The sequence below is a fragment of the Clupea harengus genome, chromosome 15 (genome assembly GCF_900700415.2).
Source record: "Clupea harengus chromosome 15, Ch_v2.0.2, whole genome shotgun sequence".
NCBI lineage: Eukaryota > Metazoa > Chordata > Actinopteri > Clupeiformes > Clupeidae > Clupea > Clupea harengus.
In genome coordinates, this window is record NC_045166.1 from 9,254,367 (window position 1) to 9,279,797 (window position 25,431).

General features: G+C 45.0%; 1 protein-coding gene across 2 annotated transcripts in view; it reads right to left on the reverse strand.

The window, feature by feature from the left end:
* Nucleotides 1–228: 228 nt before the first annotated feature.
* Nucleotides 229–25,431, reverse strand: part of flrt2 (fibronectin leucine rich transmembrane protein 2) — a 30,441-nt gene continuing 5,238 nt past the window's right edge. Inside the window, exons 1-2 of one of the 2 annotated variants that reach the window (XM_031581128.2) lie at nt 6,802–7,584; nt 229–4,192 (exon numbers count right to left, since the gene is read on the reverse strand). In XM_031581128.2, coding sequence (XP_031436988.1) covers nt 1,754–3,736 — 1,983 coding nt within the window. In that variant the 5' untranslated portion in view covers nt 3,737–4,192; nt 6,802–7,584 and the 3' untranslated portion in view covers nt 229–1,753. Of the gene's footprint in view, nt 4,193–6,801; nt 7,585–25,431 lie in introns of those variants that run through there. The other variant, XM_012819287.3, reaches the window with a different exon arrangement.

The window sequence follows — 25,431 nt, forward strand, 5'->3', positions numbered from 1 at the left end:
TTTGGATGAAGGATTATGAAGAGCAGGAGGGGGCTGGGAATCATAGCCTTTTCATGACTGTGTGTGTATGTGAAAGAAAGCAAGAGTGAGTGTGTGTGTGTGTGTGTGTGTGTGTGTGTGTGTGTGTGTGTGTGTGTGTGTGTGTGTGTGTGTGTGTGTGTGTGTGTGTGTGTGTGTGTGTGTGTGTGTGTGTGTGTGTGAATTTGTGCTCAGTGGTGGAAAGGGGGGTGGGAGGAAGGTCTTTGAACTAGGTCCTGTGAAAAAAAGTCTTGTCAAAGCAAATAAAGGCTGTGAATAACAGTGTGTAATAAGGTTTTTCTATGTCAGTGTGCACTTCTAACTATGAACAGCCTCCATTTTAATTGCCCTCGTGCGGGGATCTGAAACACTTTCAAATGAGCTAGCTCCATCATGTGCCAGGGCTTCTATTGTAGGGCAACATTTGTAGTCAGTCTACATTTCACTTGTCAATCTGATCTGATGTGTCATTAAAAAAGCTGTCTTAATAAATATGAATCAGAGACAAACTCAAAGACGTTGCATACGGCACGGCATACCTGCAAAAACAAAAAGGAAGAAAGAAGATAAAAGAAAGCTCCACATCACAATGGCCTGAACACTTAATCCCCTTAAAAAATAATCATGTTAATGAGAGGAGCACAAAAGCTGGGAAATCCACAAAATGTGTTGTTGTATTCTGTCAGATGTTTGATTTTTTTATGGGCAACCACACCAGCCTTCGAGATATAGTAGCAGAAATCCTTTTGTTCAGCACTGAACTAACATGTACAGTGCATTATTAGTTTGAAATGATTTCACACCTTGAATTAGCCCTAAGCAGTGTGTAAATACTCTTGATGAGAACTAGTAACATGTGAAGAGTATAAATATGAGTATGAAAGAGGATGGCAGGGAGCAACGGGTTCCCTTGCGACAGGAGAAGGGGGGATTGGAAACTATCTGCCTCCTTGGCTGTCCTCTGTATGGGCTGAGGCGTGCTGCCCCCTAGTGGTTCATGTTCAAACACAAAAAAAACACATGGCTGAATAAACACGAGGCCAAGGTAACAAACACCTCTGGCATTTTCCCTACCGCATTCAGCATTGTTTGCTTGGCCCCAGTGAGACATATGGGCCGCTGGGAAAGCATGCCCTGACACACCCTCTCGGGTGTAACGTCCATAAAAGCTCATTTCCTAAACAACCACATGCACACACACACACGCACGCACACCTATGCGCAGATACACACTCAGCTGACACTCTAGCAAAGTGCACTTTTCAATTCTTTTAAGGAGAAGAAAAAAAACACCAGGTCTTATTTTCCACGGTAGGCTAATCAGGGTTGTTTGGGTTTCGTGACCACTGTGTTAACTTAACTACCGTTCTGTGAATGGGTTGCTGTATTTCAGCACAGAGGGCATATTTCTGCTTCTGTGGTTAGCAAAGTATCCCAGCCCTCTTAACGCCCAAGGAGAGACAAACCCGACAGGATTTTGTATTGAGAAGCCAGCACACCACGATAGTACAAATTCATCTGTACAGTCCTTGAGCCAAAACAATCTCCATCCCCTCTAATTAGAAAATTGTTTGGAGTTTCATTTTTTACTAAGAATAAAAAAGATAGCAGAATTCCACATAATTGTCCACAGTATAAATTACATTGTAGACTGAACATGGAAATATATATTGTACAGTATATCTTACTACACTTCTTTTTCAACAAACAGTTGTAGCATCCCAACTGATAAGCATCACGTGTGGCAAAAGTCCATGCTTGGGACATTGCTGCTCTTGCAGTACGCTATGCTGTTGTTACTCAGGTGGCAATCTCGGAAGCCGATGCCCCCGTTAGGTGTGTAGATGGGCTGGATTCGGAAGTCCCCCTTTAAAAGCTGTTCATTGTTCAAGGACACTATCTGAAAGCTGGTTTCAGTCATCTCCAGGATGGAATTATCCTTTTTGGTCCCTGCCTCGCAGTAGTCGTCTTTTCTCCGGCCGCGGTTGTATTTCCACTTAGACGACTCCGCCCGGCTTTTCTTGTGCATGTGCCAGCAGAACAGGCTCAGCAGCGTCACCAGGACAACGAGGACGGCTCCGCCGATCACGCCCGCCAGCAGGAGAGTGGAGCTGCTGTCCTGCTGTGCAGCGGGCTCCGTCTCCGCAACCTTACTAACGGACTTCGTCTTGGCCTCCGAGCAGATAGTATCCTCCCCCGGGCGGTAGATGTTGAGGGTGTCCAGGACGTACACACAAATGCGGTAGGTGGATCGCGGCTCGAGTTTGGAGAGGGTGAGCTTGCGTCTGTCCCCAGGGACTGTGATCTCCCTAGTAACGTCGCTCATCAGTGCCTGGCCCATCTTCACCCACGTGACCTTGTACGCCGTGACCGTGAAGTAGGAGGCCCAAGTCACCTCTATGCAGGAGGAGTTGACTATGTGAAAGGAGATCTTGAGGGAGTCCTCATATGGAGGACGAGGGCCGGCTGGGATGGGAGGTACTGGGGGGGTGAGGTTGGGAGTTGGGGGGTAAAACATGGTGGAGGTGGGAGAGATGGAGGTTGTGGTCCTGGGGACGGGAGGGCTGGTGGTGCTGCCAGGCTGAAATGGGGGCGGGGGCGGTTGAGTGGGCCACGGCTCGAGCTCTGTGCCAGCTGGGCATTGGATGGCATCCAGCGTGAGTTCTCTGATCACCATGCCGCGCACAGTCTCTGGGCTTTGACACGTGAACCCCCGCACGTTGATTGAGGCCGGTAGGGACTTGAGCCACGCAATCACCCATTTAATGGAGCAGTCGCAGTGCCAGCTATTACCCCGGACGCTGAGCTGTCGCAGGCTCACCAGGCTGTCAAAGACCCCCTGCGGGAGGGACTGCAGCTGGTTGTTGGAGATGTCCAGTCGCTCCAGCCGGTGCAGCCCGGCAAAGGCTGTCACAGGGATGCTGGTCATCTGGTTCTCCTGGAGGTTCAGCTTGACCAATGAGACCCCCGGGAGCATGGGAGGGGGCATGGTGAGAGAGTTCCGCGCCAACGACAGCTCCCGGAGGTTCACCAGCTCCTGGAAGGTTCCCACTGCGATGCCCTCGTCCGTCAGCAGGTTCCCGTCGAGGAGCAGCCGCTGCAGTAATGTGACGTTCTGGAAGGCCTCCTCTGGGATGTCTGCGATGCGGTTCTCGTCTAGCCGCAGCTCCTTCATCTCCACCGGCAACCCAATGGGCACGCTGCTAAGGTGGTTCTTGGTGAGGAACAGCATCTTCAGGCTGACGGCCTCCCGGAAGGCCCCCTCCTCCACGCCCACGGTGGAGATGGAGTTGTCGTCCAGGTGCAGCTCCTCCAGGAAGAGCAGCTGTGCCAGCGCCGCCCGGGATATGGTCTGGATGTTGTTCTCCTGCAGGTGGAGCACTTGCATGTTCCGGGGCAGGTTCACGGGGAACTCGTCCAGCTGATTGCCGTACAGGACGACCGTCTCCACCGAAGCCACGTTGTGCAGCTCCAGGGGAAAGCCGGCATTGTTGATCTGGTTGTTGTGGAGGTAGAGAGTCTTGTAGCCCTCCTGAACCCCCAAGGGCACGGAGGTCAGACTCCTCTCGTTGCAGTAAACAAATGTTTTGTCGCAGCGGCACTCCACCGGACATGAGGCCACGGGGTAAAGCTGCACATGTAGGCTCAACAACACGGTCAACCAAAAGCTAAGAAACGAAGGCGAATCCTTATTCCACGTTCCAACCTGAAACTCCATAATGACAAAAAAAAAAAAACCACCCACACCAAGGCCAGCAAATAACAAATGATGAAGAAACCACAGAAGAAAAAATACTGAAGAAGTGAAAGACGGATAGTGAAAGGCAATAAAGTATTCCAGAGAAGAAGCAGTCCTCTGTTAGATTATGCTAATGTGTGCAGTTCAAGGGGTTAGAACAGGGAGACTGGGGCTATAATCCTCTTATAATGGCTGGTCCTCAGCTCGAGAGCGGCGGTCTCATTAGAGGGCAATGGCCCACCGGCTGACTCCATCCACGCTCGGATATCAGGCCCTTGTGGCGGGGTGCATCACATTATGCCCGGGCCCGCTTCAGAGGCCAATTTTGAGGGGTGCAGTATGGCACCACGCCGCGATCCTCCGGCCCAGTGGTCACACTCGGATGGGCCCCGGCAGGGGCAGGGTCCCGGGGATGTGACATTTGGATCCAGGGCGCTGTTTCAACAAAGGAGAGAGGAAAGGAAGATTGGTGTTATTTTTTCTTTTTTTTTTCTTAGCGGTGGTGAGCGCTTCAGCAACAGCTCAACTCTGCTTTGTCCCTCATATTTCTTTCTCCTTCCTTTACACACACACACACACACACACACACACACACCCACACACACACTCATTCTCTCTCTTTCTCTCTCTCTCTCCCTCTTTCTTGCTCTCTCTCGCTCTCTTACAGTATCACACACAAGCTCTCACAGATCACTTCTCTCTTTCACTGTGGTCGCAAACACACACACACACACACACACACACACACACACACACACACTCACACACACACAGACACAAACAGCTTCACCCCCTCAACCTATTCCTCACCTTTCAATAGACAGACACACAAGCACAAACACAAACACACACACTCACAGAGAGTGCGTCAGAGCGCATGGTAGACTCATAAAGATAATCCCTCACTCTCATATGTCCGTCATGTTTTATGTGTGCATACACACACACACACGCCCCCCCCCCCACACACACACACACACACACACACACTCACACACACACACTGACTCACATTTTGTTTCTCACCTTTCAACTCATTCTAACAAATATTCTTCCCCTTTCACCATGCTTTTCAGTCTTTTTGGCTGCACACACACACACACAATTCACATAAGCCCTTTTTACATTTGTGAGAAAATTCATACACTAAATATGCATATCAGCAAGAGCTCCTTCACATCCATTGTAACTATAAAAAAGAGGCCTTTCATTACAGTTAGCAGACAACTGAGAGCATATTACAGCACATTTACTCCAGAGGCAGGCCTGTCTGTAGCAGTGGAGAGAAAACAGCTAGCGTTGATGCATTTAAACTGTGACATTACACTAACACGGAAATGAGCTTTTAAGGAAAGACAACATGAGATTGAAAAGAGGCCCAAAATGACTAGCAGCAATTACAGATAAAGCTTTACTTCAGTGCTTGCTATTATCAGGTGTGGGAAAAAGCTCTTCTGTGCTGTGACAAACAATTGGTTGCTTATGGAAAACAGAAGCAGGACTTTGCTGTGGCTAGTATTGGTTGTGTTGCTTGGCTAGGTTGCTATTGACCAAGTGCATTAAACAAACAATGCTAAACTCAAATGAGGAATGAAGGGGGGCAGGGCAAAGGGGTAGTTGGGGGAAAGCTATCTACAGACCCACGAGTGACGAACACTGCCTGTCAAATGAAATGGGATTGGAGAATAATTTAGCCCCTCCAACTGCTATAAATGATCGATATGAGCTATTTTTTCTCAGCATGGAGGTTTCGAAGTGAGCACAAGGCCATAGGATTAAGGCAGACACGAGTTAGTTTATTACCCATCACACTCCCAGATGATTGAAATATATTGCTTGTCTTTATGCGTGCAATTGATCCACCACACTACAGTTTTACTTCAGCCATTAAGTATGGGTATATAAAACCATCATTGGTTTGAATTTGTCAGGGAACAGTATAGAGCACTAAGCTGAGTAAAATGTATGCCTAAACAGAGAAGGCCAGCATTATGGAATCATAATCATTTGTCTATCTGGGAGGTGTTACTAATATTAGACCTGGAGTTGTTACATCATGGACCAAAAGATATAAGACTGAATATCAATTAAATCTGAATACAGGTGGGAACACTATTAACATTAATATAACTAAATAATAAACAGCGAATTTTGCCAAAAAGCTGTGGGCTCCAGATGGCTCGTGCCAAACAAATGCAGCATGTGCTGATCATGTCTTCATTATATTCTTACATATATTTTTGACAAAAAAAGGGCCACAGTTACTAGACACTATGTATACATACACTCGTGCATAGCGCATGGTTTGTAAAAAGAATACACGGTCAATGTCAAAGTAAAAAAAATAAAATTAGTGAAGCCTATGCCATCGTGCGAAGTGAACCAATTCAAGTTGATGTATGCGCGAGATTAAAAAAAGCCTAAAACTGCAGAACAATTGGATTAAAAGTACATTCGGTAATAAGAGGCAATCAAAAGTTTAAGAAGGGTATTTAGACGCAATGAAACGCTGGCCAGGTGAGATTGAAAAGATGTCCTTAGAGGGTTCAACTGAATGCATTTTTACAAAGAGGGATTGTGCGCTGTGCTGTGCATTGACATTGCGAGCACACATACAGTCTTGCCTGATACTCCCCACAGAAGAGAAAAAACGCTTTGTAACGCACTGATCTAACAGGGCGAAAAACATACCAACAAGAAGTAATTTCTTCGAAATATGTTTAAAACACGAGTATATTATTTTGTCGTTTGTGAGTTTACAGTCAACACTCTTCATATTCTTTGATAATTACAGTCTATACTGCAAGGACCCGTTTTTATGTATGAATATGAATGTATTTATCTAATTCGAAGACATATTGTCCCCTCTGTGGAGCACAGTTGTTTGCTGCTACGAGAAGATGGATAGAGTATCTATGTTAGTGAGTTTTAATTAAAACTTTGGTGACCATTCGCATTTTCTATGTATGTAGCCTTAATAACTGTACAAGGGCAGTAGCGTAGATTCAAGCTTTCCAACGACCATTTCGCCTAGAGTAACCTACCTTAGTAAAAGTGATGATATCCGCATCCATGGTATATCCCGCAAACAGACACGTTCCCCCTTTCCCGTTTGTCCTTCATACAAGCATGGAATTAGGTAGGATGCAGTGATCCATCATAACAGCGCAGTACAGTTTCAACGAAACAGTTCCCATCTCCGCTCCAGCCGCTGTTTTATCGGACAGCATACTGACTCCGTCCGGGGAGTGCTCTGTCCGCACTTCTCACTCTGCCGCGGTGGCTGTCTCAGTTTCTCACCCTACGGCTTTTGCTCCGCGCCCTCTTCAAAAGCCTAAATGTTGCATTAGGAAGAAGAAGGCAGCCCAAACTCGAGACATCGACTTTCCCCGTTCTCGTATCCCGACACTGTAAGTGCGCACTCGCCAAATCTCCTGCCAAGTACCCGAATCATGACGGATAATATCCAAGTCTTTCCTTATGAATACATTCACTTCACTGCGCTAAACTTATATGATATATGTTTTTCATTGCGATGGACTGAGTAGATAAGTATCTATTCAATGCTCACCTCTCTCACTTCTAGCTCACACTCCCTTCGTTCGCTCTCTTGGTTCTTGATTCTTCCTGCTCTGTCCCTCCTACCCTGAGTAAAGAATGGCTTCGCCAGAGATCAAGAACAGCAGAGCTATGACACGTAGTTCCTCCCCATCTCATGTCGACGACTTTACAGCGTATGTAAACGCAGCGTTTTCGGGTTTGTGTTGATTCATTTTCCTTGATTATTTCTGTTTATTAAGGCGCTGACTGTTAGTGCAATTCTATATCTTTAAAAACCAAGAGCAAACGCTTGCCTGAGTGTATGGGCATCGGTTTACACTGATGGAGAGATCTGGGCGTAGCGCAACACATAACAAGTAAGTATTATTTGAGAGCATACGATGTGTTATCCCTCCTTTTTACATTTTAAAACGTTTTTTAAAGAATTACTTTTAACATACCAGTAGTTGTAGAGACGACATCATATTGTCCTTGTTTTATTCTTTGCCTCAACCAACTAAAATAACAAACTATTATGGGGAAACTTTCCACTCAAGTAATATTGTAGGCTATTGTCTTTGCACGTGTTTGTGACCTTCTCCATCAAAGTGAGATGACACGCCCAGATACATTTAATATCAACATAAGTGATTTCGTACCACTTGTCTCAGCCACTGTATGGCATATACTGAATCAGCATCTCTCTCTCCCCTCTTGCATATGCCGACACGAGCACCTTGTGTGTCAGCACTGCACTGATGGGGCCATCCTCACATAATCATGTATTTTGCAGATATCGGCAACAGATACTGACACACACGCACGCACAGAGAGAGAGAGAGAGCGAGAGAATTCAGCTAGAGCAAATAAGACCTCTGCAACTGACATCTTGGCTGAACATTTTTTTTAAATTAAATGTACATGTATACATAAGCAGCAATGTGTTCACTGTATAGCTGTACTTTTTTATATTTATTGACAAAGTTTTGAAAAATATACATGTATATATAAAATGTAGAATTATCAGATGAAGGCAAAAATATGATTGAATGAAATACTAAATGTAGAGTAAATGCTATACATAGGCGTACAAATATTGACATCTATAGCAGGACAAGGGTATACACTATCATAATAATGAGTTGAAATATAACCACCAGCAGCGATCATTGGGGTCCAAGCACAATGTGCGAACTGCCCCAAGTAGAAATTGGGTAAATATAAAAGTTGAAATTGGGTAAATAACTTCTATACACCATTATGAATGAGCCTACAAAATGTAATTTTGATTGGCCATTCACACAGGCACGTATTGCCTGCTGAATTATGATTGGCTGTGGGCAGCCATTTTGTTGAGCTAGCCAAATGGAACTTTAGGAGATGTTAGCAAATGTAGCCTAATAAATAAAAACAATTTAGCTTAAGCTGTTTTTAATGCGCAAATGGCAGATATTGTATGTATTATGGTTGCTCAGGTCTGACAGTGTACAAAGCTTTAGCATAGCTAGACATTTTATTAAAAATGCAAAAATGTCAAAAGACAGATGTCTGAAGAAGTTTGTCCATGCAACGAGAAAGAGGAACTGACAACGAAGGTCAGAAAAGTGCCATCTAGGTTTGAGACCATCTCATGGTTGCCGTCTCATAGTTTACCCTTGCTATTAGAAAATCTGATGTGATGTAGTTGCATGTCCAATGCTTCCGATGTTCAGTGAGTAGACCATTGCAGTTGGTGCAATTCCAGCTTTGACATTGTTTTTATGCAACAGTTGTGCTGTAATGATATTGAGAAAATCATTCTGGCATTAAATGAAGAAATAATGTTGTAGCTCACCTCCTCCACCTTATTTTTTGAAACTATCACATGTTGCTAAGCAACAGTAAACAAAACTTGTAGCCTGCTATGGAAACAATGTTTAACATTGATAGTAGGCAAATACTGTGAGTAATGTTTTAATGAGATCTTTTTTTTAAAAAAACTGTAATGCGTGATTTACAGATCACTTTTTGCTTTGGTTATTATAAACCTGATATCCCACAGGCCCACCCAGATTAATATTTCTGGCTATGCCGCTGGGATGATGTGTTACTACCTCTTGCGCTCTAAAATCTCTCCCGGTGCTTTGTATTGATGCTGTGGTACGCTAATGTTGTAATTATATTTGTACAGGACCCTGTCAGCTCTCAAGGGGCAAACTGCTGGGCTCCCCTATCAGCTCGCCTTTCATGCTGTATGCACAGTGAGCAGAATCGCCACTGCCGTTCTCTTGGTCTCAACTGCTATTTTAGTGTAGCCTAAGCTGTGAACCCTGTATGTGGATGGCACGATGTTTACTTCAGCACTTTTAATTACAGCTGTGTTGGCACGGCGGTGGCACATTTCTGGTTGGCATGGAATGAGCAGTGAGTGGACGGCCATAACGGATGGCCTCTGGCCGAAAAAAAAAAAATATGCCACACGTACAGTGCTCCGTGGTATCAACTTTCCGTGAGTCATTTTTGTGACTTTCTCTGTGCCTTTCATGTCTAATTTTATGTGCCAAATGCCGAAGATTGACTGCCTCGTCCTTCCCAGTCCACAAAATTTAATTTCTACATAAATCCAGCTGCCATACACACTATGAATTATATATTGGACACATGAAATATGCGGAGGAAATAACCTATTTTTACTTTTTTTTTCCTGCACTCTCCGGGGCATGGGAAACAGTCAGAAGTGTAGCTGTGGACCAGTTAATGTTTTAAATAAATACTTTAGAACATTTGAAAATCTCATTGCTTCACAAAGCATTTTTTTTGCCAGTCAGCTCGATTTTACGGCCACACTTTACACAGAGCTCGTTTTTACTACAAGGTTCCCCTTTTATTTTGGTCGGGGGTGGTGTAGCCGCCATCATGCAGAGGATATTACTTCTCTGTGAAAAAAGGTATTGTTCTGTCCATGGCTCCTACCCCTTGAGTTAATCCCCCATTCCTTTATTTGCCTTGTGAATCATGTTTACCAGGCTGGTGGGGAACCTGGTGAAGATGTGGGAAATGGGCGACTCGAGGCAGGATCAAAGTCCACTCTAACAGCTCCCCCCTGCCTCTTCCCACATGCACACACACATGCACTCACTATCTCTCTCTCTCACACACACACACACACACACAACATGACCGCACGGACAGACATATACACACACTCACACACAGACATCATGCACACAATATGAGCATGCAGGCGCACACACACACACACACACACACACACACACACACACACATCCCTCAGGGACACAATGGCATTCGGCCCGTTGAAAGATGAAAATGTCCACACAGGGCAACTTTCATAACTTTTTCCTCTTCACCCTTAAGATATTGATGTTGATCCCTGAGGATATCATTACTTGTGCATGTTTCTGTTCACATGTTTACATCTGCATGTCATAAGACCCACTTTAAAGTCTTTCTTGGTGTGGCATTTGAGGCCTCCGGTAAAACTACCGCTGTGATGGACCATAGAGATGAAAAATGCGATGTTGATGATGATGATGATGGTATGGTTGTATTCATTCAGACCACTGAAAAGATTGCAGAGTCCAATCATTGGCCTCAGTCTGCCAAGAGAGCACCACTTTAATCACTTGGCCCACTCCTCTTAAAAACACTAAATCATTGACGTTTCAGTTAAGAGATTTAAATGGTGCATGGGGATGTCAGCTCTAAAACGTTAAAGTGTGGCTTGCATGGAGCTTATCTTGTCTGACCTCATCTGCACCCCTTTTTCCATTCAGCCAGTTTCAAACAAACTCATGTAAATTTCATAGTGTTTGTTGGAACAGACTCCCATGGCGGACATTTTAGAGAGACCAAAAACAGCTCAAGGTGATTTCGGGTGCCATCTTTGGTCTTTCCTGACACTAAAAACACACATCATCAACTCATCCACTCAGGATGTTAAACTCTCTTCCATTAGAGCTAATAAGTACATAATCCGGGGCACCGCGTGGCTTACCCTGAAACAATAAACCTGCGTCTCAAACTGCCGCAGAGAGGCCGTGTTCAATCGGACTCCTGCTCATTCATGGCACATTCCCATTATGGGGCAAAACCTGAGTGTCTGGAAAAATGACGGCCTCAGTTCAGGCCGGGAGTAGGGGCAGGGCCGTATCTGGGCTGAACTAGGGAATGTTGGGATGAAATACAATGCAACAATAACTCAGAGAAATTTGAAAAACAGATAGGAAGCATTAGTTTAGGTTGCCTAGCGATGGAAATGACTTGGCTTGTATTTGTAGAGGAAAACTTTCTACGGATACATCAAAACTTGGGAAAAGAATCAAAGACACTGTTTTTAGCAATTTCATGACATGCTTAAACTTTTGAAATTAAACATGATTTATTTTACGTGTGCTCGCGTGATCTTTGCTAATAACTGTTTAGAAGTTTCTAGCATTGATGTTCTCTATTTGCTAATGTCCTCGATATCACTACTCACGAAGACAGAGGCTATTCACCAGTGCCTAAACCCGAGGAAAAGCCTTGGACTGGTCCCGATCTTTAATGGAAAAGCCTTGGACTGGTCCCGATCTTTAATGGAAAAAGGCCATTAATTAGGACTGCTCTCTGCTCATGCAGAGCTGAGTTATGGATGAAAATAAATGTTCGGCCGGCAATGGATGCGGCCTTGTTTGTCCGTCAAGCTGTAAAAACAGTGAGTGACAACAAATGAGGCCTTGTTTTTCTGTAGCTGGAGAGGAAGAGAGAGTGAGATAGAAAGGGAGGGAGAACGAGAGAAAAGAGTGAGAGACAGAAGGGAGGATGAGGAGAGAGGGGTCAGAGAGTCACTCAGAGGATGGGTCTTATCCAGACTCCAATCCTCCAGGCTTTTCTTGTGTTTGAAGTCACATCTGCTGTGAATTTCTACCCCCCCCCCCTCCTCCCCCTCCTTCTCGGGCTGAGCAGAGAGGAAGTCTTAGTCTGGGGGGGCTTCCCCGGGTGTCTACCCACCCAGCAGCTGACTCTGGGTTGGGTCCTGGTTCAGGTGAGGCCCACATCCGGGCCAGAGTTGCCAGTCCATGTCTGTGAGCATGAAGTGTTCCTGACTCACTGGCGCACTCAGACTCCGTCCCAGAACCAAATCTGGGGATCAGACAGTGCCTCGCCGTGTCAGGTGGACGGGCTACACGTGACCCGAAGATGCGGCTGCGACTGCGGAGGGGCTGACGTCAGAGGCGGAGAATGTTGAACGCTCTTGCTTTAATTAAAGGCCCATTAGCTCTGATGATTATGGAAGGTGCTGCAGAAAACACAGCACTCAATACTCATCACAGGTGAGCAGTCACCCAACTCCCACTCCCTCCCACCACTACACACACACACACCCACACACTCTCTTTTCTCTCACACACACGCACACACACACACACACACACAGACACACACACACACACACACACACACACACACACACACACACACTGTCTTACTCTCTCACTCTCTTTTTAATTCTCTCCCTCTCTCTTTCTTTCACACACACACACTAACTTGTCCTACAGCTCCTTCCTCTACAGCAAAGAGAGCTTCTTCTAGCTGCGATCCCCTGTGACTTGTGGCATACAATTATTGGACATCTCTCTCATGCCACCCTTGTTTTGAATAGATTTATTGTATCACAAGGCCCGTTATTAAAAACGTCCTCGACACCTTTGAAATCACACAAAGTAACTTTTAATTTGACCTTGGCCCCATGAATGAAGTTTAACATATTCATCCTTTGACATCCGTAGAAGAATTTCTGTGAATCATCCTGCGGATAATATTGTGTAGGCAAAAACATGAATTAATAATGCCTATAAATACTGCATTAGTATAAATAATTAGTCATGCCATGAGAGGTTTTACATTATCATTATTTGTTATTTTTGAAATGTAATTGATGAATTAAAAAAAAAAACTTTGCTTAAGGTGTCAAGTATGTAGGGCTAGGCCATATATTATCCTGAATAAAATGAGCTTTGATATACAAGGGGTGGTGCTCACTGGTGGCTCCTCAGGTTTTTCAGGAGCATAGTGTAGTAACAGCATGCCGTGCCAAGCGCCACTGCTAAGTTTATGGACCATTAATTAATCCTATCAACAGCATGTCAGCCCACCACTTTAAAATCAACATCTGCTTCATTGATGCGTGGTAAGACAAAATGGTGCGCGCAGGGTTTGGGAAAATTAACACAAAGCTGTTGCATCTATTTAAGAAGTTTGATCATTTGTGTGGCTGGCCAGAATGTCTAAATACATAAACCTGCTTAAAAACTAAATTATCCACAGAGCCTTGTTGTGCCGCCATCAAGCCTTCTCGTTAAGCTTGTCTTGCCGGCTCTAATTTGAATCAGGAATGTGTGTGTGTGTGTGTGTGTGTGTGTGTGTGTGTGTGTGTGTGGTTTTGCTAGTGTGAACGGATTAGCGATGTTATGTCAAATTCCCACATGCTTGGACAGTGCACTGGGTTATGTCTTTCATACCAAGAGCTGCAGAAAATGAAACACTTTCGTAGAGTATCTGTTCCCTGAGTATCTGTAATCTTGTAACAGTCCAGCTGGTTCTTTTTAGCATAAATTCTGTACAATGTTCTCACACAATTGCTTAAACATGGCACCGGTTAACATACTTTACCAGAGAGGGACACTAATTTCAATATCAACTACCTCTGAGGAAGAAAGTGTAGTAGAATCATAGCTGTATTCAAAATATTACGGATTCAATAAAGACAGGTCTTACAAATGAAGAGACATTATAATTACTGTTTTATTCTTTCTAGGTAGTGTTGCGTTCCCCTCTACCATACATACTAATAGGTACCTGTGGCTATGACTAATATCGTGTTCTTGTTACTTTGGCTTTATCTTGTTTCCTCCTGATCCAATTTCTCCTGATGATTAAGTTAGAATTGTGTTATACAGCAACTCTCCAAGTCTTTTTTTTTTAAACTTTCCAACTCTCTTCCTTTCTTTCTTTCTGTCTTTCTTTTTCTATCAGGCGTTGCTATCTCCCCACTCCAATGAGAAATGTAAGAGCGATCTGCAAATCACATTTTTTCCCCATATGGCTTCGCTCAGGCAATAACCCCAATATCCCGATCTGCATCTCCATCTGGTCAGTGTGGTTTAGCGTTTACCATTTCGCCCGTCTCAACTTCCATATACCGCCACAGATAGTACACACACACACACACACACACACAGACACACACACACACACACACACACACACACACACACACACACACACACACACACACACACTCGGCTTGAATAAAGGTCGGAGTAAAAAAAAAAGAATACGCATATAAAACTCATCAGGGAACAGCACAATCACAGCATTACCCGTGAGTGGCTGGAGGGCACATATCATGGCTTCTTTCAGAATGTTTGGTATGTTTCGGGGTTTGCGTTTCACCAGGTTTTTCTCCTCCTCAGAGAGAGAGAGAGAAATGACGAGAGAGAGAGAGAGAGATAGAGAATTGAAGAGAGAGAGGGATAGAGAGTGGGAAAGAGAGAGAGAAATGACGAGAGAGAGAGAGAGAGAGAGAGAATTGAAGAGAGAGAGGGATAGAGAGTGGGAAAGAGAGAGAGAAATGACGAGAGAGAGAGAGAGAGAGAGAGAGAGAAGGAGAGAGAAGGCTTGTGCTGAGTGATGATGTAAAAGTCTATTGATCAGAGAGATCGCTTTGGCCTCTCCTACCTCTGAAGCCCACAGTGTCTTTGACCATCACTCTTTTTCTCTTTCTCTCCCTCCCTCCCACGCTTTCTTTCTCTACCTCCCTTTCTCTCTCTCTCTCTCTCTCTCTCTCTCTCTCCCTCCCTTTCTATCTCAGGTGGCACAGGGCCGAAAGCCGGCGCCTGCCACCCTGCCTAGATTAATTGAAGCATAGCGCTGAAAATGAATCACATATGGCTAATATCCCTCCACTCAGATTCACAGGGTGAGGCCCAAAATTACCTATTTTCTGTCAGGAACCAGCTTTATGAGAGTGCACCATTTCTGTGCACCGCTAACCCCTCACCCACCAACTCACCCTTCCCACAGAAACAAAAAAAAATGAAAGAATAGAACTCAAGGTCAGCCTGTGGCCAGGCCCCTTTGTATAATTCATGCTACTCTTTCTTTTCCCTCTGTCCATTTCTCAAACTCTCTTCCTTTCCCTCCCCCCCCTCCCGCTCACAGGTCGCCGCGTGGCGAGTCCGATTAATTACAGAGGGAGCAGAAGAAGCCCGTACACCTGTCCAGTACCTGCCATTGCCACAGGATTAAGAGGTCACGGGATCGCAGGCCCCACCGCCACGTTCATTAGTCACGCAAACTGTTTCGGGCAGACTAGACTGCAAGACGGGTAGCATTTAAGCTGAGGCCTTGAATCTGTACCGTCAGTGCTTAGACTGCAGAAGGGGGTCTAGTGTTGTGTAGCAAAGAGGACAAGTGAAATACATACAAAAAGGAAACAAAGATGTTCATGTCCTTTGGGTTAAGCTGTGATGACAGAATGCATTAACCACAAGCTCCTGTGTTGTGTAGCATAGGGGATAGATAGAATGAATAAAGATGTATTTACATCTTCATGTATACATACATAAAACATAAACACCCAGTGTTGGGTGCTTTTGAAAAGTACTGCCTTTTCACTATGCTCTTAGAAGAAAACCATTTCCTTTAGTATCTGGAGGCAGCTGTATTTTTTTTTTTTAAGAAGAGAACACAGAGCTCCTTCATAATGCAAACCTAAGGCCATAACACTTTAATTTCTACTGTACTGGGCCCATGTTTCAGTACTTTGATGTGTTCTTACACGGCGCTATCCTGTACCCGCCCTCCGATGACAGTGATTTTTCCTGCGAGATTGCCCCGTCCCATGGTGGTGCGGTCCAACAGGATTTGATTTGCGATGATTCGGTGCGTAGGATCGCTTCATCTGAGTCTCACCCAAGCTGGCAGATGACTTGAGGGAGACATTGGCTCGCACTGCCGATCGCGAAAAGGCCCACTGCACACTTGGCTCCCTCCCTCCTCTCCCCTAGATCTTATATCAGATCGACAGCGCTCATTATTTTGGCACAAGCTCTGATTGCTCGGTCACATATGCTTTTGTTAGATTCATTGGTCCTGATATGTACACTGTTGCGGTTCGCCTGTTGGGACCATTTCATCATTTCGATTTCTGAACTTTAAAAAAGGTGGGGTGGGGGGACGCATGGTTTTGTCGCATGTAATTTTCTTTGAAACTCAAAGCCTTAAAACAATAGATTACACTATTCATTATGCTGGTGCATTTTTCCATTGATGTATATCAGACAGATCGTAATTCAGTCAGGGCTTCTGACATAGAACAACACTTGATGTAGACAGATGATAAATGGCCTGGCATTGAAATCATCAATATTATTTACAGTGTGTATTTATATGTAAAGTCAGGATAGAATATGAACAAGGGGGTGTTGCCTCATCTGAAAGCCTTTTAAGTACAAGGCTCCTTTTTAGCTTCAGAAAACCTCTTCACTGCTGATATTCCCTTACATACAAGATGATGACAATGTCTCTATATCTGTCACACTTATTATACTACAGAAAACATTACATTACAAATGTACATTACATTACATTACAAATGTACATTACATTAAACTGGATTTTCTGTTGAATGAAGTGTGTTGGAATATGTAATACCCAATGTTGTGAATGGTACAGCGCCATTTGACCACAAAGGAGCAGACTATGCAGACAGAACCGGTTATGCCAATTCATTGTTTACACAGCACCTTGTGAGAATGAGAGAATCCTGTCTGTTTCTTCCTACGCAAGCCAGCCACAGAGTGAGCTCAGTGTGAATGCCGTTGCCCTGATTAATTGCGTGGTTTCATGTGTGGACTTAGTCTGATCGCTCGCAGCCAAAGCCGCTGTTTGCCACAAGACTTTCACTCGCAGGGCATAAAAGAGAGTGTGTGAGTGTGTGTGTGTGTGTGTGTGTGTGTGTGTGTGTGTGTGTGTGTGTGTGTGTGTGTGTGTGGGGGGGGGGGGGGGGGGTTAAAGACAGCAAGTACAAGTCCATGTTGGAGAGATTTTAAAACAGAGGGGTCCTTTGTGCTCGCCCCAAAAATTCCCTTCCTCTTGTCTCCTATTTGCAATTGAGCTCTTCTATTCAGCCAGAGAAAGAAAAAAAATTAAACAGAAACTCAAATCCACCTGTCCTTGGGAAATAAACAGGCTCATCAACACTTCCGTGAAGAATGTGAAAAATGTCCCTCTCGTTGCTTAACCCTGGGCAAACTGGTGCGCACAGGGAATTCTCATGGGTATAATTTCTTTGGGAGAGTATCGTGTGTCAGCCAAGAGACTGGTGGAATGTCTCTAAAGCTGAAGTGCACCGGACGGTTTAAAAAACAGGCACATGGAAGTGTTTTAACAAAACTCGAGAGAAAGCAGTTATAGTGCTACAGAGAGAGAGAGAGAGAGAGAGAGAGAGAAAGAGAGAGAGAGAGAGAGAGAGAGAGGCGAGATCAAACATGGCTCTGCATCCCTGGCATGTTAGATGACAATGAAGACTATGAACGTGTACTAACGCTGCGCTGACTGTGTTGGTGGGGCTAACTGTCTCAGTGAGGTTTACAGCAGAACAAATGCCTCAGGCCCCGCTGATTGGCCACCATCCAGTCATCAACACATCAACCATATAGGTTAACAAGAAGAACTTGTTCTCATCAATGGGGCCCTTTGTTTTGCCTGTACACACACACAAACACACATGCGCAGGCACTCACACTCTCTCTGTTACACACACACACACACACACACACACACACATAGAGGTAACACACATACATACATACACACACAGACACACACTCACACATATATACATATAAACACACACACACAGACCCTGTAGGCATCTGGGGGTGCTGACATCAGCCCAGGCCCCCTTCAGTGTTCATCACAACATGCTAAGGGACTTGAGTCCAGGGTCATTGTTATTATTCCTCCACAGAGAGCAACCTGATTCTTTCAGAGTCGCTGAACTCTACCCAGATCACAATGGCCACTGAGGGGAGGTGTGTGTGTGTGTGTGTGTGTGTGTGTGGGGTGGGGGGGGCATGGTGGGGGGGGGGGGGGGGGGGGGTGAGAACCTGTCATTTCCCTCATCAGGGTTTTTCTTGGCCAGTCGGTTAGTGGGGTTGAGGCAGGCAAAACAATCCAGTGCCTGGTTCAGCCGGCTAATCTCTCAACAGGGTCCTCCAGAAAACACGCAGCCTTTTGACAGCGTTTAATTACAAACAGGCTAGTGTCAGGTAACTCACGCTCTCTCCCTCTCTCTCTCTCTCTCTGTGTCTCTCACACTTCCTCTTCTCTGCAATTATAGCCCTTCACTTTTGTCAGCACAGCCATTTTTCCAGTGCTACATAGCCAAACATTTCTCTCCCCCACCCCCCAACCCCCCTTCCAAAATATGCCGGAGAGCCCAACCGCTCCAGTACTCCTCTGGCTGACACGCAGGGCTCTCTTGCTAGAGGTGACCAGCTCTGACTTGGATTCAGCGTGACAGTGTGAAGCGGAGGGAGAGAGTCTTACCCATGAAGGGATGTCATTGGGGGGCGGGGGGGTGGCCTTCCAGAGCAACCTTTCAATCAGACAGCTGTCTCTATGAGCTCCTTTAATCAGTCAGTGGCAACGGCCATGCCAGGTTGCCATGAAAACGTTCCCACACGTTGAGCACAGATACGTCAGACCACCTACCCACCCACCCCTGTTGTTGCACGAGAGAGAGAGAGAGAGAGAGAGAGAGAGAGAGAGGGCCCGAGTTTTTCGGCATGACAGACAATTACCTCGGATTGGCATCTTGGCTTATACGGACTTAAGTGGAATGCCAAAGGGGTTGTGCTTGTGACCACTCAAGAGATATAGTGCTCCCTGTCCCTCCGGCAGTAATTTCCTCACAGTAAACTTGTAAACTGATCTATTAGGTCTGGATTCGTCCCAATGTGCGGGGCAAACTGCCCATCAATCAGCCCGCACCATCGATTACGTTTGTTATAACATTTAAGAGAACACAAGAAGCATTTTGTAATGGCTCCATTCGTCAAACAATGGGATGATTTTACTGAAAGGAGAGTTGCACCTTTCATTAATCAATGCCCTGTCTTGTCTTTTGCAGCCTTCGCATCCTTTTTTTTATTTCTTTCTTTTTTTCTGCTCACGCTCTTTTTCTGTTCATAGATCATGCAACCGTCATTAGTGCCGTCATTTCAACCGATATATTTATGTCTCGTATCTAAGGATCCTAATTTCAACCGATGGGACTCCTACAGTTGCACATCGACAATTAGCCCAAAGTTCCTCTGCGAGTTTCTTTAATGGTCTGAAGCCAGAAGCTTGCCTCAAGGTAATTAAATTACGTAAACATGAGTGGCTCTAGTGTATATGCATGGTGACTGGCAAATGCCGTGGAGACGGCCGTGTCTCATTAGGCAAGCGTGCTGAAGACGCTCCCTATAGTAAGTAAGCCACACGACGTGCCTCACTGCGTCTGCCCTTTATCACACACATCAGCGTCATTTCTGAGACTTAAATGCAACTCACATGGTGGAGTCGGGAGGTTTCGGAGGAAATGGAAGTGGAGGAGGAGACGCAGTCTAGTTCTCTTTTCTACTCTGCTCTCTCTTTCTCACACTCTCATGCATACAGACGCTCACTCTGTCTCGCACACACACACAGACAGGCACACACACACACACAGTTGTGCACATAGACACATGACATTTCTGCTGGGTCACATTTACTAATCCATGTGGGAGTTTTGTCTTGTTTAAAAGACCAGCAAAGGTGAAAGGAAAAATGACAACAGTTGTACTCTCCTACACACACACACACACACACACACACACACACACACACACACACACACACAGAGACATATGAATACCACGTACAAGTTGCTACAGAGTACATCTATTACTGTATCTCATATTTTAATTTGTCATCCTAATTCTTAACATTTGCTAGCTTTTTTGTAGGTACGCAAGTTTTAATTTAATGCATCACATGGAATCGTTCAAGCTTCAAGGGAGTATATGAAGAATGGGAGGCTCACAATCTGACAAGCTGACTAATCGCTCCCAAGCCTGTAGATGATCTCACCAACTAAATCCTCTTCATAAATACCTTCTAAACTATTCACCGATTTTCACTTTAAGAGGATTGATTTAGGAATTCTGTGAGTATGTAAGCAGTTAAGTATGTAGGTAAATAAATAAGCACACAAATAAATAAACCCATTACAAGTTAGTAATTTGCACTGTCACTGTATCAATGGTGTGTATATAAAGAGAGGTGTAAAAGCAACAAAAAGCAACAAAACAGTTTTGAAAGGAATAATATGGGATGGGGGGGCAGGGGGGGGGGGTGTAGGCAGCAAATGAAACCGTATCTTATGTCTCATGGTCTCCTGGGATTCTCTGTGGCAATAATGACTCACCCTCAGCAGTTACTACTGAAACATGTGTGTGGCATGAGATCTGCGGCTGAGGTGCTGCTGGGAAAGACATTAAGGTGGTCGTGACGGCCCTGCGGTCTGACCTGACAGGGATTTACTGGGCTTTTGCTTCAATTTACAGTTGGAGCTAAATTACAGAACACCGCCTCGGTGCAGTCTTCCCTACTGTCATCAGTGGCTACTCGTCTCTCAGTCTCTCATTGTTTATTACTTTTTTTGACTATCGTTTTCCTTCAACTACTACTATCTACTCTCGTTCTACTATCGTTATCATTAAATCTACTATCGTTTTCCTTCAACTACTACTATCTACTCTCGTTCTACTATTGTTATCATTAAATCTACTATCGTTTTCATTCACCTACTACTATCTACTCTCGTTCTACTATCGTTATCATTAAATCTACTATCGTTTTCATTCACCTACTACTATCTACTCTCGTTCTACTATCGTTATCATTAAATCTACTATCGTTTTCACACTTGTCTGAATGTAAACCTTTTTAAAACACTTAACACATTCACCATATAAGTAGACAAATGTTAACTAAACTGTGGATACTTTTGCATTGCTTAGATACAGAATGCTTTGGGGCTGAAGGACACTTCATGTGTTGTTGTTTCACTTACTGTAGTCTGCACACTTTTTTTGTAATGTAGTATACCACAGAAAATGTAGCATAGAGCTGTCTTGACGTATATAGCTGAATTTCATATTTATGGTATCTGATTTGTATTACAATATGTAAGAGGTATTCATATGTTTTTCTTTTCTTTTGCAATGTAACACTAAACTATGCAAAAATAGAGGATATAGCAACACATATTATCTGCATTTTTCAGTGCTTCAAGTTGTTTGCGTCCCACATCTTATCACTTGTTGTGTTTATTAAATCAAGGTCAACACATCAATACCAGCCAGCCAACTCTGCAACCTGTGTGGTTCTTTGAGTCTGCTCACCCGCCCGTTGACAGGTTCAGAATGGAGGCTGTTCTCCCATTTACAGTTAAGCAAGCACCGTGGATTGGAATTGAATCGACATTCATAAATTCCTCCTACGGGCTCTTGGGTTCTCAGCAAGGTCTTTCAGCTCAACCTTACAGAGAACAAGGCCCCACAGCACACATGTTTCCTTGCACTCAAGAAAGCATATCTATGGCTTAGCGTACATGCGTGGAATATGAACAGATGACGAGAGAATACACACAGCAACGTTTTTTTGGGGGGTGTAAGGAGGGGGGCTGAATTATTTCACTCGCTTTGCCAAAGACATTAAGGCTACAAGACTTCATTATGGAGCTTTTAGTCATAACAGAAGGGACAGGGCTGGGTTGTTTGTTGTCTTCAAATAACATCTGTTGTAAAATGCAAAACAAGACAGAAAAAGCAGAAAATCACCTGAAAAAATGGCAGTTACATAATGACTGAATAACGAAGTCCCTGTTTTTTTTTCTAGTGTAGTAATGAGTTTTTGCAATCGAACACATAATTAGGAAAGCATTCGTCCCAGGTCTAATATTGTACTCTCAACATGTTGAAAAGATTTCTTTTAAGAAAATACTTCAAAAGAAATGAAAGCCTCTTCACCGCATAAAAAGAAATGGAAGGTTTTCAGATCCATAATTATTATTTTTTTTGTTCTTAATGTCAAGAAAGCGACTGCCATGCGAGAGAGACCTTTGGGTTGAACTTGCTTTCATTATGTGGAAAATGTCAACTCCACTCTATAATATATTCCACATACAGAGTTGCAACCCATTTTGACTCTCACTAGTTGTCCATCGCCACTGTCCTGTGTTTCCTTTGTCAAACAAACAAAAAAATACGAGTGTTAATGCCTGTGGAGTAAATTTGAACAGCAGGCATTGCCTTTCCCTTCCTTTCCTTTTCGGTACTGGATGTAAGTTGTTGTTGATTTCCACTAAACGTCCAAATCCATGGTTTAGTTCACATTTTTACAGTCAATTTCTGTTGTAAGTACTGTTTTCCCCTAAGAGTCTCATAAAAGGAAGCACCTGTACTATTCATCTGTGGCCTTCATCTGTCAAACCCCTCCATCCCTATATTTTTTTAAACCCCTCAGAACCCCAGGGATGTGAAAGTGTACACCCCGGCGCTTCATTTCTTTAAGTGAGCATTACCTGTGTGTGAAAGAGGAGCGCTTGACCCCTCCATCATAATTTACAGGCCTGTCTCAGTGGCTGCATAATGGAGCTGGTCCCTTAAAAGTGCAAGGCTGAAGCACAGCCCATTCATCATGTCGCAATGACTGTGGCTTGTCCATTCCATCAAACCACCCCCACCCCCAACCGCCCACCTACCCATCCCTGCATCCTTGTCCTTTACGTGTGCTGTTCCCCTGTTTGTGTGTGTGTGTGTGTGTGTGTATATGTGTGTGTGTGTGTGTGTTCGTGTGTGTGTGTATGTGTGTGTGTTCATGTATGTGTGTGTGTGTGTGTGTGTGTTCATACGTGTGTGTGTGTGTGTGTTCATATGTGTGTGTGTGTGTGTCTTCATATGTGTGTGTATGTGTGCGTGTATGTGTGTGTGTGTGTGTGTTCATATGTGTGTGTGTGTATGTGCGTGTGTGTGTGTATGTATGTGGGAGAGAGAATGGCAGAGAAGAGAGAGAGGAGCGGTACCGCAGCTCCTCAAAGTCTCACCCTGGACACATGTGAAGGGAGCGCTCTTATTGACATTTGGCTCGTGACATTTGGCTGAGGCAAAACAAATAACACTCACCACTGCACATGAGATTGGAAAGCACACACACAGAAAAAAGCTATGAAATGTGAAATAAACAATAATAAAAACAAACATCCCTCTCAAACTGAAGGAGAGGAGAGGAGCGCTTGACAGATGGCCACATACTGGAAGCTGGAGGGACATTTTCTCTTTCTGCTGACATAAATTATATGTATGTTTGGCACATGAAACACATGTACAGTAGATGACTGTGTAATTAAGTGACTCATTAAAAATAGGGTGGATATTTGAGGGAAATGGATGCCTATTAGATGCGCTCATATTCCATTTGGAGAGCATTTCCATATTTGTTGACAACACATTATTTCTCAGAGGCAACGCCATGTTTCTCGCCGCAGTTCCATAAAACATCATTATCTCCCGTCCGTTCCCCGTCGCGGGGGAAGTGCCACAACGCGTGCAAGTCACCAAAACGTGAGAAATTGATTATAATTGGCTGATCAGAGCAATCTGTGCGGTGGTGGGGTGGGGGGGGGTCGGGGGAGCAGCAGGGGCGTCGGGGCAGACAGAGAAATGTCACCACAAAGCCATCAGCTGCTGCTCTGGTCTTTGATGCCGGCTGGTGCAGATTGCGGGCTGGTAAGCCAATACACCCCCAGAGAGCGAGGGGTCATTGGTGGGCCTGCTGCCATTGGCTGCTTTGATTTTGTTACAAGCGAGGTGGGGGTGAAAAAAAAAAGTGGCAACAGCTTTTTGGGGGCTGATTTTGCAGACACAGCTAACAGCGTGCCCTCTCTTTCTCTCGAGCAAGCGAGTCAGCGAGCGAGCGAACCAGCGAGCGAGGGCCCGGGGTTGGAGCTGACCGCCGCGTGTCCACTGCCAACACAAACTGACTCGCTTCTTGGAATCTTCCAATTTGCCACAATAAATAGCAGTAGGAAGCAATTGCCGGGGCGATGTGCTGAGGGTCTGAAATTTGAGGCCTTCGTCGCACTGAGACGCGGGGGCACCCTCTAAGAGGGCCCGAATCCTCCTCCGAGGTTCCAGCAGAGGCCATTCGATCCCGCCTTGGAGCAGCTGAACAAATGGCCTCGATGAGTCTCTGAACCACAGGCCTCAGAAAGAGGGAGAGAGAGAGAGAGAAGGAGAGGGAGAGAGAGAGAGAGAGAGAGAGAGAGAGAGAGCACAGGAAAGAGATACACCACAACATGCAGACCAACTATCTTGGTCTCAGCACACTCGCAAAAACACCCAGTGATGGCCGGGGGGTGGGGGGGACGGAGCTGAGTAAACAGCATTGCGAAATGCTATTAACATCTGCCTGTGCTAGCTGCCTTATGCTCACAACTCTATGTTCTTTCAGAAAAAAAGGAAGAAATGAAAGAAAGAAACGGGCTTGCACTCTGTATAACATGAGTAGAGGAGGTCCTTGCCCTCAGGGCCCCCCATTTTGTTCTGGGGTCAGAAGTATTCCTCCCTCGTCCCGCTGCGGTATAGCCAGCCAGCGGTGGGCAGTGGAGCTCCAGGTGGCATGTGCGACATGTGTAAAAAGGTGGCTTGGCCCTTTGGCGCACGCGATCCTGGGGTGAAAGCGAGCCGGTTTGGCCCGGCGTGCCCAGAGACGTAATGGGATAAGGGCCGCCGGAGGGCCGGCCAGGGCCGCGAGTGGAAACGCAGACGGAATCTAATAAGAGCCCTGAGCCACGGCCGTGCAGACCGAACCAAAACAAGCGCTCCGGGTTTTTCTTTTTTGAGGGCTCTTTTTGGGGGCTTTTCAGGTAATTTTGCCTCGCTGCTGCAGTCTCACTCACTTTCTACGGTTACAGTCCCTACATACCATCTTCCTCTGTGGCGTCAGGTTTGTTTGACTTGGTCCATTACATCGCCAAAGTTGACATTTGTATTAGT